The sequence below is a fragment of the Nematolebias whitei genome, chromosome 17 (genome assembly GCF_014905685.2).
Source record: "Nematolebias whitei isolate Nwh7 chromosome 17, NemWhi1, whole genome shotgun sequence".
Classification (NCBI taxonomy): Eukaryota; Metazoa; Chordata; class Actinopteri; order Cyprinodontiformes; family Rivulidae; genus Nematolebias; species Nematolebias whitei.
In genome coordinates, this window is record NC_056514.1 from 37280073 (window position 1) to 37298097 (window position 18025).

General features: G+C 40.3%; 2 protein-coding genes across 2 annotated transcripts in view; one reads left to right on the top strand and one right to left on the bottom strand.

Moving 5' to 3' along the window:
- ank3b (ankyrin 3b) overlaps positions 1-18025 on the top strand; it is a 155168-nt gene that overhangs the window by 18448 nt on the left and 118695 nt on the right. The window lies entirely within an intron of this gene.
- Positions 1508-5619, bottom strand: LOC119424072 (microfibril-associated glycoprotein 4-like). The gene is made up of 5 exons (XM_037691542.1): positions 5614-5619; positions 3559-3753; positions 3215-3311; positions 1866-2033; positions 1508-1758 (listed from the first exon to the last, which is right to left on the bottom strand). Exons 1-5 carry the CDS (start codon positions 5617-5619, stop codon positions 1508-1510), a joined length of 717 nt encoding a protein of 238 aa, XP_037547470.1.

Genomic DNA, 18025 nt, shown 5'->3' on the forward strand with positions numbered 1-18025 from the left:
CTCAGTGATGTCGGAAATGACGGCTTGTAACTCGGGTAACGTTACATCGGAAAAATATCTCAGACTGGGGACGATGTAGCGAGGCTCAACGTAGTCCATAAATCTTCGGAATCCGACATCCTCACCACCGAAAAATAAAACTTCCGCACGGCTGACATTTTGAATTTTCCTCTCCGCCGTGAGATCGGTTAGACGCACGTGACGTCATCGTGTTGTTCTTCCGCTGCAGGCAGAAACAGTGCCTTTTATATGGGCGAGTTATTTTAATGGAATGGCTGATGTCTATTAAAATTTAACGCTAATATCGGCCGATACCATGCCGATAATATCGTGCATCCCTAGTACTTGCCTTTCTATCTTTGTCAAGATGCTTAAAGGGCTATATAACACAATCTGTGCCCTCATTTACCCATTCATACATCACTCTACTATCTCTATACAAAGAATAATCAGAGCTTTATCACATTCAAACACCGACGGGGGACACACATTGGTGGCAATGAGGATTTTAGTGTCTTACCCAGTGATATAAGAATGATTATTTTGATGCTTTTATGTCAATTTATACTTATTTTATACTCATTTTATATGCAGCTTATCTGTGCAACTCAGGCCTGTACTGCAGATGTGTTTTGGAAGAATGAAAATAAGCCTCCGGGGGTGCTCTTGCCGCAAGATCTGGCCCATCTTGCGGTTACAGTGACCCAGAGTTTGATGTAGACAGGTCTTTCATCCACCCACGACCTTGGGTTTGAAAGACATGTTTTTATGAGCCATCGCTCTGCTGTACAAACTGCCTTGATGATGGAAAACATGTTTGCTCTGCCCGCACGTCACCCAGTCAGAGGGGGAGTATAAAAGTGTAACACTCAGAAAAATAGTTGGAAGTCTGCTGCGGGTCCGGATCCGACGCCCAGCCTGAATTGATGTTACCTTTCTACTCGGACTGATAACAGCTTCCTCAGTCTGGTGTCACGGTGAGGGGTTTTCACATCAATGTTTGATTTGTACTGAATGTACATTGTTTTGCTGTATCTGTGGCAGTTTAATAAATGACACTTATTATTCTAGCAGAAAACAGCCTGAGAGTTTCTTTTGAGAGTTTTTATTCATTGCTCCGACCTTTCCCCTAACCTGTATCTGTCTTGTTAAAGATAATTTCATAGAACACCCAGGGACACTTCAGCATGTGACTGCTGGTGGAATCGAACCCCCAACTCTCCTGTTAGAGGACTGCTCTAACCGCTCATCCACAGCCGCCTCCTTTCATTCTATAATTGAAGACTAAGATAATCTTGTGTTGAGAACTGAAATTGTAGCTGTTTTTGGTCAAATCTTGAAAATGTTTTGCGCGTTCTCGTCTCTCTCTCTCGCTCAGGTTGTGTGTTGAGGATGACTCTCAGCTACTACCACACCTAATTTGAGCTTATCTTTGATTTTGCTAAGAATACAAACAGACAGACAGTTGTGGGGGATAGTAATAAATCCACGAATCGCAGTCCAGTTTCTATGTAGCAACTGGTCTGATCTTCATTGTTATGGTTTTTAGAGACTGTTCAAGCCCTCTGAAGGTGTTCCACTGCACACCAGCTGCTTGGGGGGAAGGACCCCATGTGTAGATGCCGTTGGGGTTGGCACCAAAGCACGCCGCATACCAGAATGCCCCGTATGCCAGCCTGGCACAGTTGGAGGGATGCGTGTCCTGATCTTTGTCCGTGGTGGTGAATTTCTGTCCATTGTGAAGACTTAGCGAGTCTCCTACAGAAAAAAATTTGAAAATCAGCAGACGGCAAGCAAAGCTCCGTTTGAGGAAATATGTGTTTTAATTCATTATCAAAACTTGGCTTGTAAACCTGACGTCCCACCTGCTGCCCCCTTGACGAACGTCCCCAGGTTGAGCTTGTATCCTTCTGACTCGGGCCCGACGGAAAAGGCTGCGTAATGGGCGAAAACCTTCTGACCGTCAAAGTCCTCCATGTCAACCCTCAGCTCGTAGTTCTTGACCTGGGTCAGCAGGTGCATCGTCTCCAGACCTAAGACAAACAGCAATAACGATCTTCAGACATAAAACACTTAAATGCTCCTTTATTCATTCGTTCAAATTTTATTTACAAGAGAGACCTGAATTTAACAGAGTGATGACAACAGTGGACAACAAAGACGACAACAGACAATCATAGAGGATGCATAAAAATCAAGAATAGCAAGTGAAAATAAAATGGTGTTAAAAAAATGCAACAAAAAACAGGAACATGTCTGCATCGTTTTTTCAGGAACTTAAATGTTTGAAGCCACTTAGAGAGGTCAAGGTCGAGAGCTTCAGATCTTTTTGTAAGATATTCCAGGAAACAGGAGTGGAGTAGGAGAAGGCCCTTTTGCCTAGTTCAGTTCTCACTGAAGGAACACTGCAGGTAATAATGTCCTGAGAGCGCACGCTGTAGCTGCACTCACGCAGAGACATGTAGGAGGAGATGTATGAAGGCAGAAGACCAAGAAGTGATTTAAAGATGAAAATGTTCCAGTGGACACTCTATAATCTATATCTTTATAATGATAGGGCAAACTCTGGTATGGATGCAAGGACATAAGTTTTCCTCCATGCTAGGCTAATGTCTAGATAAACAAGGCTAGGTGTTTGTTTTTTTATTCCTGCAGCTCTTTCTGAAAAACCAAACACCATTGTAAAAGAATGTGACATAAGCTAACATTAAACCTTTATAATTCTGCATTAAACAATTTGTTTTTATGTTGTTGCGATCTTCTCAAAACAATGTCCATGTTACTGTTACTTGTTGTGCTCCATGATGTCGCAGTCGATACGGTTCTGATTATTGATAACTATTAGTAATGAACAGACGTTCCCTTCAGTGCTGGTGAACATTAAATGTGTTTATATTAAACCAAATCCAATGAAGAACATGATTGATTTGTTTAAAGAAATTGGTCTTTCTGATAAAATATGCATATTTGAGTTGTCGTCCTAAAATATTAAAGCTATGATTTGTTTTTTACGTTTAAAATGACAGAATGTTCGACAAGAAAACAATAATCAAATTAGTGGTTATTAAAAAATATATTTAAAAAATTTGCTGTAACTTTGCTTTTCAAACCTGTCAAATAAATTCAATCTCTTTCCGTAATATTCAATTTTAAGCACTAAAACCTGATGAAGAATGAATGTTTGTTTCTAAAATGCATGAATATGTTCATGTACCGAGCCAGTACTCTCCAGCAGCGCTGCCGAATCCATTCTTGTAGTGATCCCACTTCATGAAGAAGTTCACTGTGCCGTCTAGTCTTCTCTGAATCACCTGGTTTTAGAGAGGAAAAGAAATTCAGTGATAGTATTTTGTGTTTTTACAGATATAAATTAATCATTTAAATGTCTGATAATTGATGTTTCGCAGATTTGGTTGGTTCTAGAGCTCCCATCGAGGTATAAAAAGGCTGTGATATTATGCTGACAGGCGCGTTCAGCAGCAAATATTTGGCTGCAGGAAACCAAGCAAACGCCGAGTCATTGTTTGTTTGGAGTGGACTTTGTTCCTTCGCCCTCACCGTCCATTTTTCAGCAGAAGCGTCGATGACGTCGTTCATGTCACAGTAGACCCGCACAGAAGAGGTGGGGCCTGCAGGGTAAATGGTGTACACGCCGTTCAGACCCGACCCGGATTTGTAGACGTCGCTGCAATCTTTAGGCAGAGTCCCCGTGTACGCTGCCGCGGTCAGCAGCGCCGCTAACACGACTCTGAGCTGCAGCAGAAAGAAACAGCACTTCTGTCAAAGTTTGCACCGTGAGGAACAAAACGGCTAAAACACAAACAGGACTCAAAAATAACTCAAATTAAATAGAGAAAACATCCTGATGAAAGTTCTCAACATCTGACTAAATGTTTTGTAGACTAGGAGATCCAGTTTGCAAGTTTCCTAATCAGTGGAAGACACTTTTTAAGGAAACAAAAGTAAAATGAAGATGATATTCTTTGACGGGGTTACTCCACACTGAGTCAAAGTTTTACACTTTCAGCTACTTTTACACCAAATTTTAGCTTTTTAGTTCTACAATTGAAGAAGTTGCAGAAATGTTTGTGTTTGCAAGACTACTTAGCTGTGACGGCCATCTTAAGTCATGGTAATTAAAAGCTAATCAGTTTTAGACACACGGTCAGTAACAATTTTTTAAATGAAGTTTCATTTATCCCAATCAGATCGAGTACAAGTACTTCAGTTTGGGTGCTTGTCGATAGGTCTTAAACAATAAATCAATTAATCACATGATAAATGACAATTTTCGATCTCATTTTCATTTATCGGCTTTATCGTTTCTTTGTGTCTCTCTCTTTCTACCGAAGACACTGGATGACAAAAGGCTCAACTCCGGTGCTCTTCACTGACCCTCTTCTCTTTAAAATCTGTTTTAACCGTCCAAAATTGTGTGTTTGGACGGTTAAAAGCAGCTAAGCTGAGAAGCTAAGCTACGAGCTAAGCTAACAGGCCGACCTCGGAAATAAACCTCCGTCTTGTCAAAGCTCCAAAATTCACAGTTGAAACTCGTGACTTTGTGTAAAAATTTGATTTTCTCTGCAAAAAGAGACTGAGAACTTGTTTACTGATTTTTTTTTAATTAAAAGCTTTGTGTGAAAAATGCTATGCTAATATGCTAAAGGCTCAAACCACATCGAGCGTCCGCCATTTTGAGAACCGAATAAAGAATGGAGAGACAGCCCATGTCACGTCAAGGGGCCTCCCTCCCAGTTTTCTTAAAGAGACACGCTGCTCGCTCCCTCACTACCCATCCTTCGGTTCAAACAGCCTTATACTGCCATCCGGTGGTCGATAAAAGATACTACATGCAAAACAAATTAACCAACATTTCTTTTTAAAATTTCAAACAATGTTATTGTTTATCGCAATAATTTCTGCGACAATTAATCGCCCAGCAAAATTTATCGTGACAGGCCTACTTCTCGATACTGAGTACTAATACTGAGTTAATGAGTTGGTACTTAAACTTTAAAGCCTTTAAAAACATTTATTTAATTAAGAACACAGCAAACAGTCTGTTGTCTTAACATCATTTGCGTTTATCTTAAAATAGCTTTAAACTAGACTTTGTTTTTATTTTTTGTACTCTATTCCAAATTGGAAGAGGAAATGATGTCATTAAGCATAAAAGTGGTATCTGTTTGAAGTATCAGGCTGTTTTTACAAGTACAAGTACAAATGCCTGAGGCTGGTATTGGCCATTAATTTAATTAAAATGTGTTCTGTGGTTCATGAGATTTTTTGCTAACAGAGACAGTTACTGTTAATTCTATTGTTGCCTCCCAGCTATAAAAACAAGCAGTTTTAGTTCAGACTAAACATTTAAACTTCATCAAAAAGAATTTCCAACAATAAGTCCAAATGTATCCGTGTCAGGTTTTTGGTGCATGTTTCAGGTAACAAATATTCAAACAATGCTTTTTTTTTGTTTGTTTGTTTTTTAACCTAACCATTTTCTAAAAACTACAACAAGAATCCATTGTTATTTTATTAGCAGCATAAATAGTTTTACTTTGGCATTGTTTAGATAAAGTTCATGTTTGTGAAAGTCTCTTTTGCAACACTCACCATCATTCTCTTGTCAGCTTCTTGTTCACAAATATGAGTTATCTGTCCTGAAAAAAAAAAAGCATTTTTAGTATTTAACATTGCAATGTAACGAGACCGTCTTTAATAAACTCACCAGTTAGTTAAGTCCTCTCACACGATACGTTCCCCCCCAACAGACTCTTATATTACTGCGTTTCCCTGGGATTTCACAAGAGTGAAATGTCCGTTTGGATTTCATAAAAGGTGAATTTAGTCCACAGAGGTGGTAAATAAATCCCTTCTCGTTTGGTTTTAGGTCATTGTGAAGTAAACTTTGCTCCTGGAATTTCCAGATGAATGAACTGCAGCTAAAATATTCGTACGAGTGCTGACTCAGCATTCACACTTTTGCTGTTCTATATGTTTTTTTTCCACATCTACTTCAGCATACTTTATAAACATATGTATACAATAATAATTTAATAACAACTATAAACGTTATTGTCATTCAAAATTGAACAGTGCGCATCATGCAAAATTGCACACAATTTTATTTCTCCACAGCAGTGCAGCTGTACATAATTTACATGAATTTTATAGACTTTAGTGTTTAGAGCAGAAGATGCGATTCTTGTGTGGATACAAGTAATGTGCAAACATTAACGATTGTTCCTACGTACACCTAGACGTATACATTTATACATGCATGTACAGATATCTACATGAATGTATACGTACATACATACACGCAGCATCCAGGCCTGGGTGAATTCTCTTATACTGTTTATTTCGTGTAAGGTTATTTATTTATTTTTTGATGTGGCATGTCTGTGGCTGTGTGTGTGTTTGCTATTGTGGTCACGTCATTAGTTCATACAACATGTACGTACAAATTACGTAACTCGTTCAGTAGGTGGGTGCTGTGATTTTTGGTATCTGTAACTTTAATACTTATTTAGCTTAAATAATTTAAGAAGTTCAGTAATTTGAGAGAGACTTGAGAGGAGCCAGTTGAGGAAGTTCAGGCATCTGTTAAGGGTGCCCCTTTGGAAGCCTACAGGGAGGAGACCCTGGGACTCCCTGGAGAGACGAGGGCTACGTTCACTCTGGAGGTCTTACTGCTCAAATCAGATTTTTTTGGTCTGATCCAATTTTTTTGTGAGGTCACTGACGTTGTATGTTCAACACGACACACTATGGCCCTGAAGCGACACACGTGTCTAGAAGCAGACGTGATGTCAAACACGCCGTGTTTACAGAAGTAAAAATGGACGCTACACACGTTAGCATGTTTGCATTGATTCTTTATTGAAGGTGTTGCTCATTCAGAACCAATTAAAATATTATCTGACAGGATTGTTTCACCAGTGTTTATATATATTCTTGCCTCTGGCATCTACTTCTACAAGCGGCAAAATATGGATCAATGGATGGATGGATATACAAAATTTTAGGTGTTATTGAAATTATTAGATATCTTTAATTATAGCTCTATTTTTTTTTTTTAACCTACAGTTTTGCTATTGCCTGTCAAAAGTCAGACATGTTACGATATGCAGTAGTCCCTATTTTATTGCAGGGGTTATGTTCAAGACACCCCCACGATAAAGTCTAGTACCCCCGACATAGGGACGTTGTATTTATTTGAGTATTTATATATATTTTAAGGCTTTATAAACCCTTTCCACAATCTAGCAATGTTCTTAACAATGTTCTAAGCTCTCTAAACGCTCTAAAAGAGCACAGTGGAAGAGAGCAGACAGACTGATGCTACGGTTACTGAACCAGTCAGACTGGACATCGGGAGCACCGGGACACTTCCCGGTGACCTGGCCTGCTCAGTGATTGCTGAGGGGGACTAAAGGCTTGGTTGGGGTTGCGTTTGATTATTTTAAATAAACAATCCATGCTACTCGTGCGGCTCACTCGGGTATAAGACGGACCCCACCCCCTCCTTTCTTTTTCCAAGGTTGTCTATTGCGTGGCTGCCTGTGACAGACAGCCTCAGAAATGGAAAGGAGGGGGCGGGGTTCCGGTCGTATCTGAGTGAGCCGTGCTCAGCCACTCTCTCTTTTAAATCGATTCACTCGTTTTTCCACTTAAGTATTTTCCTCGATATTCTACATTTGTTCATCTGATCTGTTCATCCCTGCTCCCTGAGCAGCAGCGATGGGGAAAGACAGACCCCAACCCCAAATCCCTCCTTTCTCTTTCTGAGGCTGTCTCTGCTGTGACAGACAGCCTCAGAAAGAGAAAGGAGGAGGCAGTGTTGGGGTCTGTCTTTCCCACATTGCCATTTGTGTGTCATGTACAATCTTACGTTGAAAACCCATGAAAGAGTGAGTCCACGAAAGTCTAACCGTGAAGTATTGAGGGACCGCTGTTGTCTCTGTCCGTCTGTTCAAAAACTTTCTCTTGTCCCGCCCATAACTTCTGATCCTCTCAACTACATGTGCTTCATCACTGGATGGAGAGTTTTGTACATGTTTCATCACCCCAGCCATAAAGTCAAGGTCACAGGTCACGGTCAAAGTTCAAACAAGGCCTTTGCTTGTTTGGGCCATTGCTACAGATTGCTGTATGATAGTTTTTCAATGGTCCTTGATGAGTCTTTTTATGATTTGACTACTGTAAGTTTTAGTTTTTGGCTACCGTTTGACCTCACAGCTGACCTTAAATCAATAACTCACCACTGATTTTGCTTAAACAAAGAAAAAGTTGAATTTTATTATTATGTAGGACCCTATAAATGATGATAATAACTGGAAACAATCAGAACAGATTGCTTTCTTGTTAATTTAACCTCTCTTCATAAAAACAAGACGAATAAAGAAATGTTTAAAGTTGCGTTAACTCGACAGAAAGTTTTATTTCTCCACTCTACGACTCGGAGCAGATTTGGGTCTCGTGTTGCTCCGTTAAGAGTTTATTACCGTTTTCTTGGCACGTCTCTGGATTTCTCGTTGGCAGCCAGGTATTTTTAGTTGTGACATACCGCCCCTATCTCCTTTTTCCTCCCACAACAAACCAGCCCTCCCCTTCGTTCTCACCTCCCTCCCCCGCATCCCTCCCTTCCTGGCTTCCAGGCCGGGGCTCTAGCTGCCACGGCGCTCAGGTTTCACACTTTGAGCTGCAGGCTGAGCAACATGGCAGTGGAGGAAGCAGCAGAATGTTTGGCAGAAGTAAGTCCTTCCTGTACTTTACTGTAAACCCACTGAGTGGCTGCTGGCTTTAACCGTGTGTGTGGAATCTATAGAGATGTAGAGGTGTTACTGGTCCAGAGAGGGGGTGTTACCGGAGGACGGTGCAGATTGATGGGATGGATCGCAGTGATAACTCTGCTGCACCGCGCTGCTGCAGTGTGCGTGGATGTCTGCGGATCTGAGTGACTGTTCCACCGTGATTGCACCTTAATGAGTTCCTGAAGCTGTTTATCTTGAGGGTCCTGCAGGGTCCTGCAGATACAGTTTCACGCTTCCTGCTGATGAGAATGGATTCACCTGACCTTGGGCAGCAGCACAAGCTCTGTACAGTTGTTGGAAAGGCGACAAAAGGCACAAAAATGTTATGACCCTGGATTTATTAGAAAGGGGAAGAGATTAAATTAGAAATAAATAGTTTGATTAAATCATAATTGCTTCGGAGGGCAAAGGCCCCCTAAAGCTGGTGATATGTGATATGCACGGTGCAGTATTTTCCTTTTTTTAACGTCATTTTGCGTCATAACTTGCAGTGACTTTAACATTTGTCAAAACCTGTTTGAAATCAATTCAGGAGTGACGTCAGTTATAATTTGTAATGCTTCAACAATTAAAAGGCGCAGCTTGAAAACGTTATGCACAATCCCATGCAATACTGTGAGGACACATTCAGAGCATTTGTTGTGAAAACTACCACATATTTTAGCTCAGTATCTGTAAAATTAACTGTTACTGTGATTTTTGTCCTTTATCTGTGGCAGCTAACCTAAATTAAATTGACCCTAAATGTTAATTAGTTGTATAGATTTCCATCCAAGTGGTTTATGAGATGTTTTTTTTAAGACGGAAGCATCTATATCCACATTAATAATGATAAACTCCTTGTTGATGTTCCTCAGGGCTCCTTGTCTTGTCACCATTGGGACCGGTGGTGGATCTGTGTTAGCGTAGAGTTGCTCCGGAGAAAAGAACATTCTTTGCATATCTCTGATGGATAAATAAAGATGCTCAGGAATGTCACAGGGCCTCTGCTGAAAAATGACCCTCTGTCACCGAAAGTTACCACCAAACCTCTGCTTTAACAAACCTCACGGCTGTGGGGAAACATTGTTTTTGTTCTAATTTGCTGTAATTTTACACATTTCTACCTCGCTTGCAGTTGACTTTGTGAGTCTGATGTCACGGTCCCAGTAAAACGTCGTTTTCACTGTAACACAGGGTAGACGTAGACACCAAAAACACACAGTGTGTGCGTTTTTGATGCTGAACTGAGATGAGGTCCTTTCTGTGAGTCGGAAATGAGCTCAGCAACCAGCTTCAGCCAATAATCTGTTCACAATACCAAAGATTACTGTGCAGTGCGCATGAAAACACCCCCTAACACACAACACTTCAACAAACCGCACGTCGGATTAAATGTTTGTTACGACACGCCGTGCTTGACGGAACCAAAAAAAACGTTCCTTTGTCAGTCTGTGTTGCCACTCCAACACATGTGCCTCATTTATTTTCTCTGCTGTGTGTGTGTGCATCTGTGAACAATACAATACAACTTTATTTATAAAGCACTTTAAATACAACACCATTGGCCAAAGTGCTGTACACTGACGAGCATAAAAACCATAAAATCTACTGATGCTGTAAAAATATGGCAACAAAACACTTGGATTTTAATGAAACTTCAAGAAAATGGAAAATACTGATTAGATCCACATCTGTAGCTTTTTTTAACATTTGGAGCCAACTCAAATCAAGATGGCTGCTGCAGCCAACCTACTAGAATACAAAAGTTGCTCTAGCTCAGTCAGTTTTACAGATGTTAGACTAATATCTGATGTGGTGGTAGCTGAGACTCATCCCCAACACATAATTTAAGCCCTAACGTATTGCTCATGCCATTAGTCTTGAGATTTGATAAAAGCAGCTATAATGTCTAGGGATGCACGATATTATCGGCATAGGCCAATATTAGCGTTAAATTCAATATCGGACATCGGCTGTTCCGTCAAAATAACTCACCGATATAAAAGATGCTGTTTTTGTTTGACAACCCAGTGACGAGGATGCCTGCAGCGGCAGCACAACGTTATGACCTACCTGATCTGATCATGGCGGAGAGGAAAATTCAAAATGTCGGCGGTGTGGAAGTTTTTAATTTTTCGTTGAGGATGTCAGATTCCGAAGATATTTGGACTCAGTTGAGCCTCGCTACATCGTCCCAAGTCAGAGACATTTTTCCGACGTAGCCTTACCCGAGTTACAAGCTGTCATTTCCGACGTCATTGAGAAGCTAATAGCCGATAGCACTTGGGTGAGTTTTACCACAAACATTTGGACGTCAAGTGTTAGCCCCGTTAGCATGATTAGTCTTACGGCACAATGGATAGACAAAAACTTTGAATTTAAAAAGTCTGTCGTTCATGCACAAGGGTGCAGAGGATCCCACACTGCAGCTATAGGAACCTGGAACAAACCTCCACAAGTGAGACAGCATCGCAGGCGACTAATGCTAATAAATAACATTTAACACTTTTAATTTAATATAAGTTAAAGTGCTATGTATATCATATGGCTGTTACTGAGTATATGTTACAGCTCTTACAGCTGTTACACACATTTTGTAGCAAATAAGCCTAAATAAGAGGGTTATGTTCTGACAAAGGAAAGTATATATAAAATATCTGTATCGGTTATCGGCCAAATAAGTTTTAACGTATCGGCATATCGGATATCGGCCAAAAATCAGATATTGTACATCCCTAATAATGTCATCATTTGTCAACACAGGATGGTTTGAAAGTAAAACTGACAAACGTGCTTCACTTATTGTTGGCTGTATTTCACAAATAGATACACATTAGTGATTATAAGCTCCATAAACATGACATCACGTTTGTTTATGAGTCGTTGCCTTTTCTAGATGCAGAAACGATCAGTAATGGACATTAAGATGGAGTCAGACGTGTTTATTATTTGAGAGGTTTTATTTTAATAGCTTTTGAGGGGGTTTTGTTGTATGTGTTTGAGCGAAGTCTTTTATATTGCCTTTTATGTTATGATTTTTTTTTTATTATCATGCTGAAACCAAAGAGAGATTTCTACATTAGCCGATAATAGTTTGTATTTTCTAAACCTAAAGATGGAACACCAGCTCACTGATCAAATGGAACAGATCTGTAACAGCACCATAATGGTTAATGGGAACTCACTTTGTATTTAATGACAGAAGTTAATGTTTATTTTAATGGGGATTTATTGGAGCCATAGATGAGTGGCCGTTTTGCAAGCAAAGAGCCTGAAATGTACTCCAGGCAACAGTGATGACTATAAATCAAACTGAAACTAGTTTTCTATTTTACATTATATAATGTTACAATGACCTGATCAGTTAAAAGTGATTTAACTTAGCATTTTAGGCAAAAACACTTAATTCATTAGGCTATAACCAAGTTATCTTAAAATAATTAACCAGCAAACCTCCCTGTCCCCTTCATCAGCCCCACCATTAAATGTCAGCCACGGCTACAAATGTTTGTTTCTCACAAGATGCACTTATTTCATCCTTTACTCATGCAGGACTAAATAATGAAATGTTTCAGCACAACAACAAACTGTTTAAAAGAAGAGAAAGCGCTAAGCTCAGTTGTTTAATGATTTAGGTCGACTGCCTGTCGTTATGTTTTTTGCCTAAAAAAGATCTTGTCTCCATGATTGGGACTTAAGGGGAATTAAGATTTACTTATCCCTGTCCTGCAGTTGAAAATCTAATGAAACCAAAGCTTTAGATACAGAAACTTGTGCTGCTAATCCTGCTAGCTGAGGATTTTTAATCTCCTTCATCGTTGGACAAGTAAATTTATCACAACGGTTGCGGAGGTATGACCCGGGAGTGTAGACAGACTCAAAGAGCTTAAAATAAACAAAACTAAACTTTAGTAAATACAGAGAAAGGGTAACATGATTGCAAATACTTTGAAAGAAAAAAGGAGAACCAGAAATGGCATAAAGCACAACAATGCTCGACTGAAGATGGAGTCAGAACTGAAGGCATAAAAAGGCTGAGGCTAATGAGACAGTTGGCTTCAGCTGAGACTAATAGGAATGGGGAACAGGTGCAGGTGGGTGTGACGGGAACAGAAACTATCTATGGAATAGTGCTGAGGAAGAGTGAACTACGGAAGTGGATTAGGGTCATGGCGCAATTATTTTTTTCTCCCTTAATTCTGAGAAAAAAATCAGTTCGATACATGAATTCTGACTTTTTTTTGCAGGATTCTGACTTTTAATCGCAGAATTAAGGAAAAATTGTTTTTGGCACCGTGACCCTAATCCTATTCCATAGTGAACTGATGGCACGGAGGACACTGGGGAGAAATTGAAACACATATAAGAACAACAACATAGGAACTAAACCTGAACATAACAAACAAACTATCAAGAACAACCCAAAAGACGGATTCTGACAGGATCGGCATACATACCATACCATACTAATTCATTTATAGAGCACTTAAAACAGCAACAAGGCCAACCAAAGTGCTGTACAAAAGAAAACAAACATGCACAGCAGACAGGAAAACATAAAATAAAAATACAGGTACAAATAGCAGCAGAAGCTAACTAAAATGGCCAACAGAGTAGAGAACAGACCGGACCAAAACAAATCACACCGTGTTAAAGGCAAGCGAATAGAAGTGGGTCTTCAAGCGAGACTTAAAGACTGAGAGTGTGGGAGCCTGCCGGACACTCAGTGGCAACTCATTCCACAGTCGTGGACCTGCAACAGAGAAAGCCCTGTCACCTCTGAGCTTACGACGGGTTTCTGGGACTGAGAGAAGCATCTGGTCTGCTGACCTCAGAGAGCGCGGTGGGACATATGGCTGCAGAAGATCAGTGAGATAGGATGGGGCGGAACTGTTCAGTGATTTAAAAACATACATGAGAATTTTGAATTGGATCCGAAGGTGAATGGGTAGCCAGTGCAGGGAGGCCAAAACTGGCGTGATGTGCTCTCTATAGCCTGTACCAGTTAAAAATCGGGCTGCAGCATTTTGGACCAGTTGTAGACGAGCAATGGAGGACTGACTGATTCCAAACAGAAGTGAATAGCAGTAATCAAGCCTAGATGTTATGAAGGCGTGGATCACTGTCTCAAGGTTCTTTTTGGAGACACATGACCTATATTCTGACAAGAAAGCGGAGCTCACCCTTTTTACCTTAAGTTCCACTTTAGAATCCTTTCAAAATAAATTACAATGGCAGAAAAATGTGGGGTAATCCTGGGCTCTGAGTTGTCTGGTAGGTGTGTTGGGAAAAGAAAAGCATAATTAGAAAATAGAGCCGGATCGATAAGGAAATTTTAGCTATTGATGATATTATTATGGGGGTGTGATGGTGATAATCGATGTATTGGCTGAATTTTTTTTAGCTTTGTCCACCCCCAATAATTTGAGTAAATAGCTGCTTTTAAACCTGTTTTAACACTTGAAGTCTTGAAACAGTCTTCCTAACGTGCGTTCACATTTTGTATCCTCCACTATTCAACATAGTTATCAAGCGTCTTACAAAAATATAAATTAAACAATGAAACGCCCTTCCCTGTTCATTGTTTACACAGTCAGTTGATGGTGAAGGCCTAATTATGGACCACAGCAGAGTTTATTTTTCTTTGCAGAGAACAAACAAACAAACAATGCATTTCATTGAGAACGACAAAGATAACGTTACTAATATAGTTTACCTCTACGTTAGATTTATTGTTCTGAGTAAAGCTTTACAAAGCAGTAATCTATGCTAGTTATCTAAACGTTAGCTTGATAACATGAGAGGCTAATGACAAGTGGGTTGGAGGATTGAAGAGAATGTATTATTGTTGATTTATTTTACAGATCAGTTAAAATAAACGACATGCTGTGTTCAGAAAAATATGCTACACACTATTGCTCCCTGCTTCGGCTGTGCTGAAGTGTGCAGCATGGCCATGACTTGAAAGTAGTCTGCATGCGCCCCCTGCTGGATACATTGCACAATTACACCTTTTGCATGTAAGGACACGGCTTGTTCCCATTGTATATATCAGAACATACCATACCATTTTATTTATAGAGCACTTAAAACAGCGACAAGGCCAAGCAAAGTGCTGTACAGACAGAACAGCAGGCAACACAAAGCAAAATACAAAATGAAGTAAATCAGAATATAGACATAAAAATGATGCAGATAATGATGACTAACCAGTGTGGAGCATACAGGTTCAAAACACAGATCATCTGGTGTTGAAAGCTACCGAATATTAGTGGGTTTTTAAACAGGACTTGAAAACCAAGAGGGAGGGGGCCAGTCTGACAAGCAGAGGTAACTCGTTCCAAAGTCTTGGTCCTGCTACAGAGAAGGTCCTGTCCCCTCTGCGCTTAAGACGAGTTCCTGGAACTGTGAGGAGCAACTGGTCCACTGACCTCGGGGAGCGTGGTGGGACATACGGTTGTAGCAAATCAGAGAGATGGGGGGGGGGGGGGCGAAACTGTTCAGTGATTTGTAGACGTACAGGAGTATTTTGAACTGGATTCGAAAGTGAACCGGTAACCAGTGCAGTGAGACCAAAACTGGAGTAATGTGCTCTCTTTTGCCTGTACTGGTTAAAAATCGGGCTGCTGCATTCTGGACAAGCTGCAGTCGTGCAGAACATGTATATCAGAACATATTGGGCCAATTATCACTGATATGTCCTCAAACATATATCGGCCTAAAATGTACTGATATATTGGTCAGGCTCTATTAGAAACAACTTGGTGTGTCACCACCCGGTGTGGGTGTTTAAAAATTATGGTTGTGACGGTTGCCTTAATTCTTCAATGTCGCCCATTTTATCTGAACACCTAATATTCATTAATCACTGTTAGAAACACACATAATTGTATTACTGATGTATAACTGATCGACTCCCCCACCAGATTAAATAAAAGCCACCCTGACAATTCCTCCATCTTAGACCTGTTTCTAACTAATATGCCTCACAAATTCCCTGGTACAGGTGTATTCGCTGATCTTTTGAGTGATCATTGTGTGACAGCGGCTTTAAGAAATAGTAAACTTCCACCTTCTAAGCCCAGATTAATTAAAAAAAGGGATCTGAAACATTTCTGTGAACAGTCATTCCTCTGGGATCTGTCTCACTTTGACTGGCATCGTATTCTGTTAACTGATGACGTGAACTCTGCTTGGAACTATTTCCATAATAATTTCATTTATTTCCTGAACTTACATGCTCCTTTTCGTCAGTTCAGAATAAAGGGACGAGACAGCCCCTGGTTTACTCCAGAGCTAGATGACCTCCTGCACAGGAGAGATCATCTTTGGGCCGCAGCGAGAAAATCTGACTCAGACACTGATTGGTTGAGTTTTCGACAGATGAGGAATAAATGTACAACTGCTGTCAAAGCAGCAAAACGAAACTATTTCTTATCTCAGACTTCCAAAAATCTAAATGACCCTAACAGATTCTGGAAAACAATTAAATCTCTCTCAGGCACCCCCCAATCATCTGACCTCCCATCACAACTTCTCGTTAACTCTGTTCCTGTGTCAAATAAGCACGAGATCCTGAACTGTTTCAACAAACATTTTGTTGCTTCTGGTTCTTTATTTGACACAGTAACTAATGGAAAATCAGCCACTTCACTTAATAACCAAACTTCTACAAATCAAATCCCTCCTACAAGTCAATCCTCAGTTAATCAAACCTTCTCTTTTTCTCCATTCTCAGTCAGTGAGGTCAATAAACTGTTAAAAGATCTTGATCCTAAAAAATCTGCAGGTCCAGATGAACTTCCACCTTATTTCTTAAGGCTGGCTGCTCATATCATCACAGTCCCTGTGACCCACATCTTCAATCTCTCCATAAGACAAAACTCCATCCCAGACACTTGGAAAACAGCCTTTGTTCTTCCTTTGCTGAAGGGAGGTGACCCCACCTCACTGAACAACTATCGACCAATCTCTAAACTCTGCATTTTAGCCAAGGTTCTAGAAAAACTGATAAACTCTCAAATCAAAAATGACCTGGACTCATTTAACATCTTACCTCCACATCAATCTGGTTTCAGGAAACAACACAGCACAACCACTGCTTCACTGAAGGTTCTTAATGACGTTGTTGAAGCACTGGATGCCAAGGATTATTGTGCTGCACTTTTCTTAGACCTGTCTAAAGCTTTTGACACTGTGGATCATAACATCTTGTGTCATAAACTCTCAGAAATCGGTTTCTCAGATCACACCATTGGTTGGTTCTCTAACTATCTTTCAGACCGGAGGCAATGTGTTCAACATAATGGTACTTCCTCCAGTTTTTTAACAGTCAACAATGGTGTACCACAAGGCTCAGTCTTAGGACCCACCCTCTTTACAATCTACATACATAATGTAGGTAAAAACATCCCTAATGCATCCATACATTTCTATGCTGATGACACAGTTGTTTATTGTCGAGCTAAAACTGTTGCTAAGGCTTTCCAGCTTCTGAAATCTGCATTTAACTACATCCAGACTGATTTGTTTCACCTCAAACTTGTCCTAAATGCCGAAAAAACCAAAGGGATGCTTTTTTTCAAATAGGAAGTTGGTCCCAGCAGTTCTTCCTCCGATTTTATCCTCAAATGGTGTCCCCATTGAGTTTGTTGATTCCTATAAATATTTGGGTATCTTGGTCGACTCACATCTCTCTTTTAAGCTCCATGTGGAAAACTTGGTAAAGAAACTGAAAATTAAACTGGGTTTCTTTTTCAGAAACAGATCCTGTCTAACCCTGAATGCTAGAAAACGCCTTGTATCTGTGACTTTCCTTCCCTCAATTGATTTTGGTGATATTATTTACATGAACGCTCCTACAAGAACCCTGCAGATGTTGGATGCTGTCTATCATGGTGCACTAAGATTCATAACTGGCTGTGATTATCGTACCCACCACTGCACCCTGTATTCATTGGTTAACTGGACATCATTAACTTCACGCAGACTCTCTCACTGGTACATTTTCATCTTTAAATCACTTCTTGGTCTGCTGCCTTCATACATCTCCTCCTACATGTCTCTGCGTGAGTGCAGCTACGGAGTGCGCTCTCAGGACATTATTACCTGCAGTGTTCCCTCAGTGAGGACTGAACTAGGCAAAAGGGCCTTCTCCTACTCCGCTCCTGTTTCCTGGAATATCTTACAAAAAGATTTGAAGCTCTCGACCTTGACCTCTCTAAGTG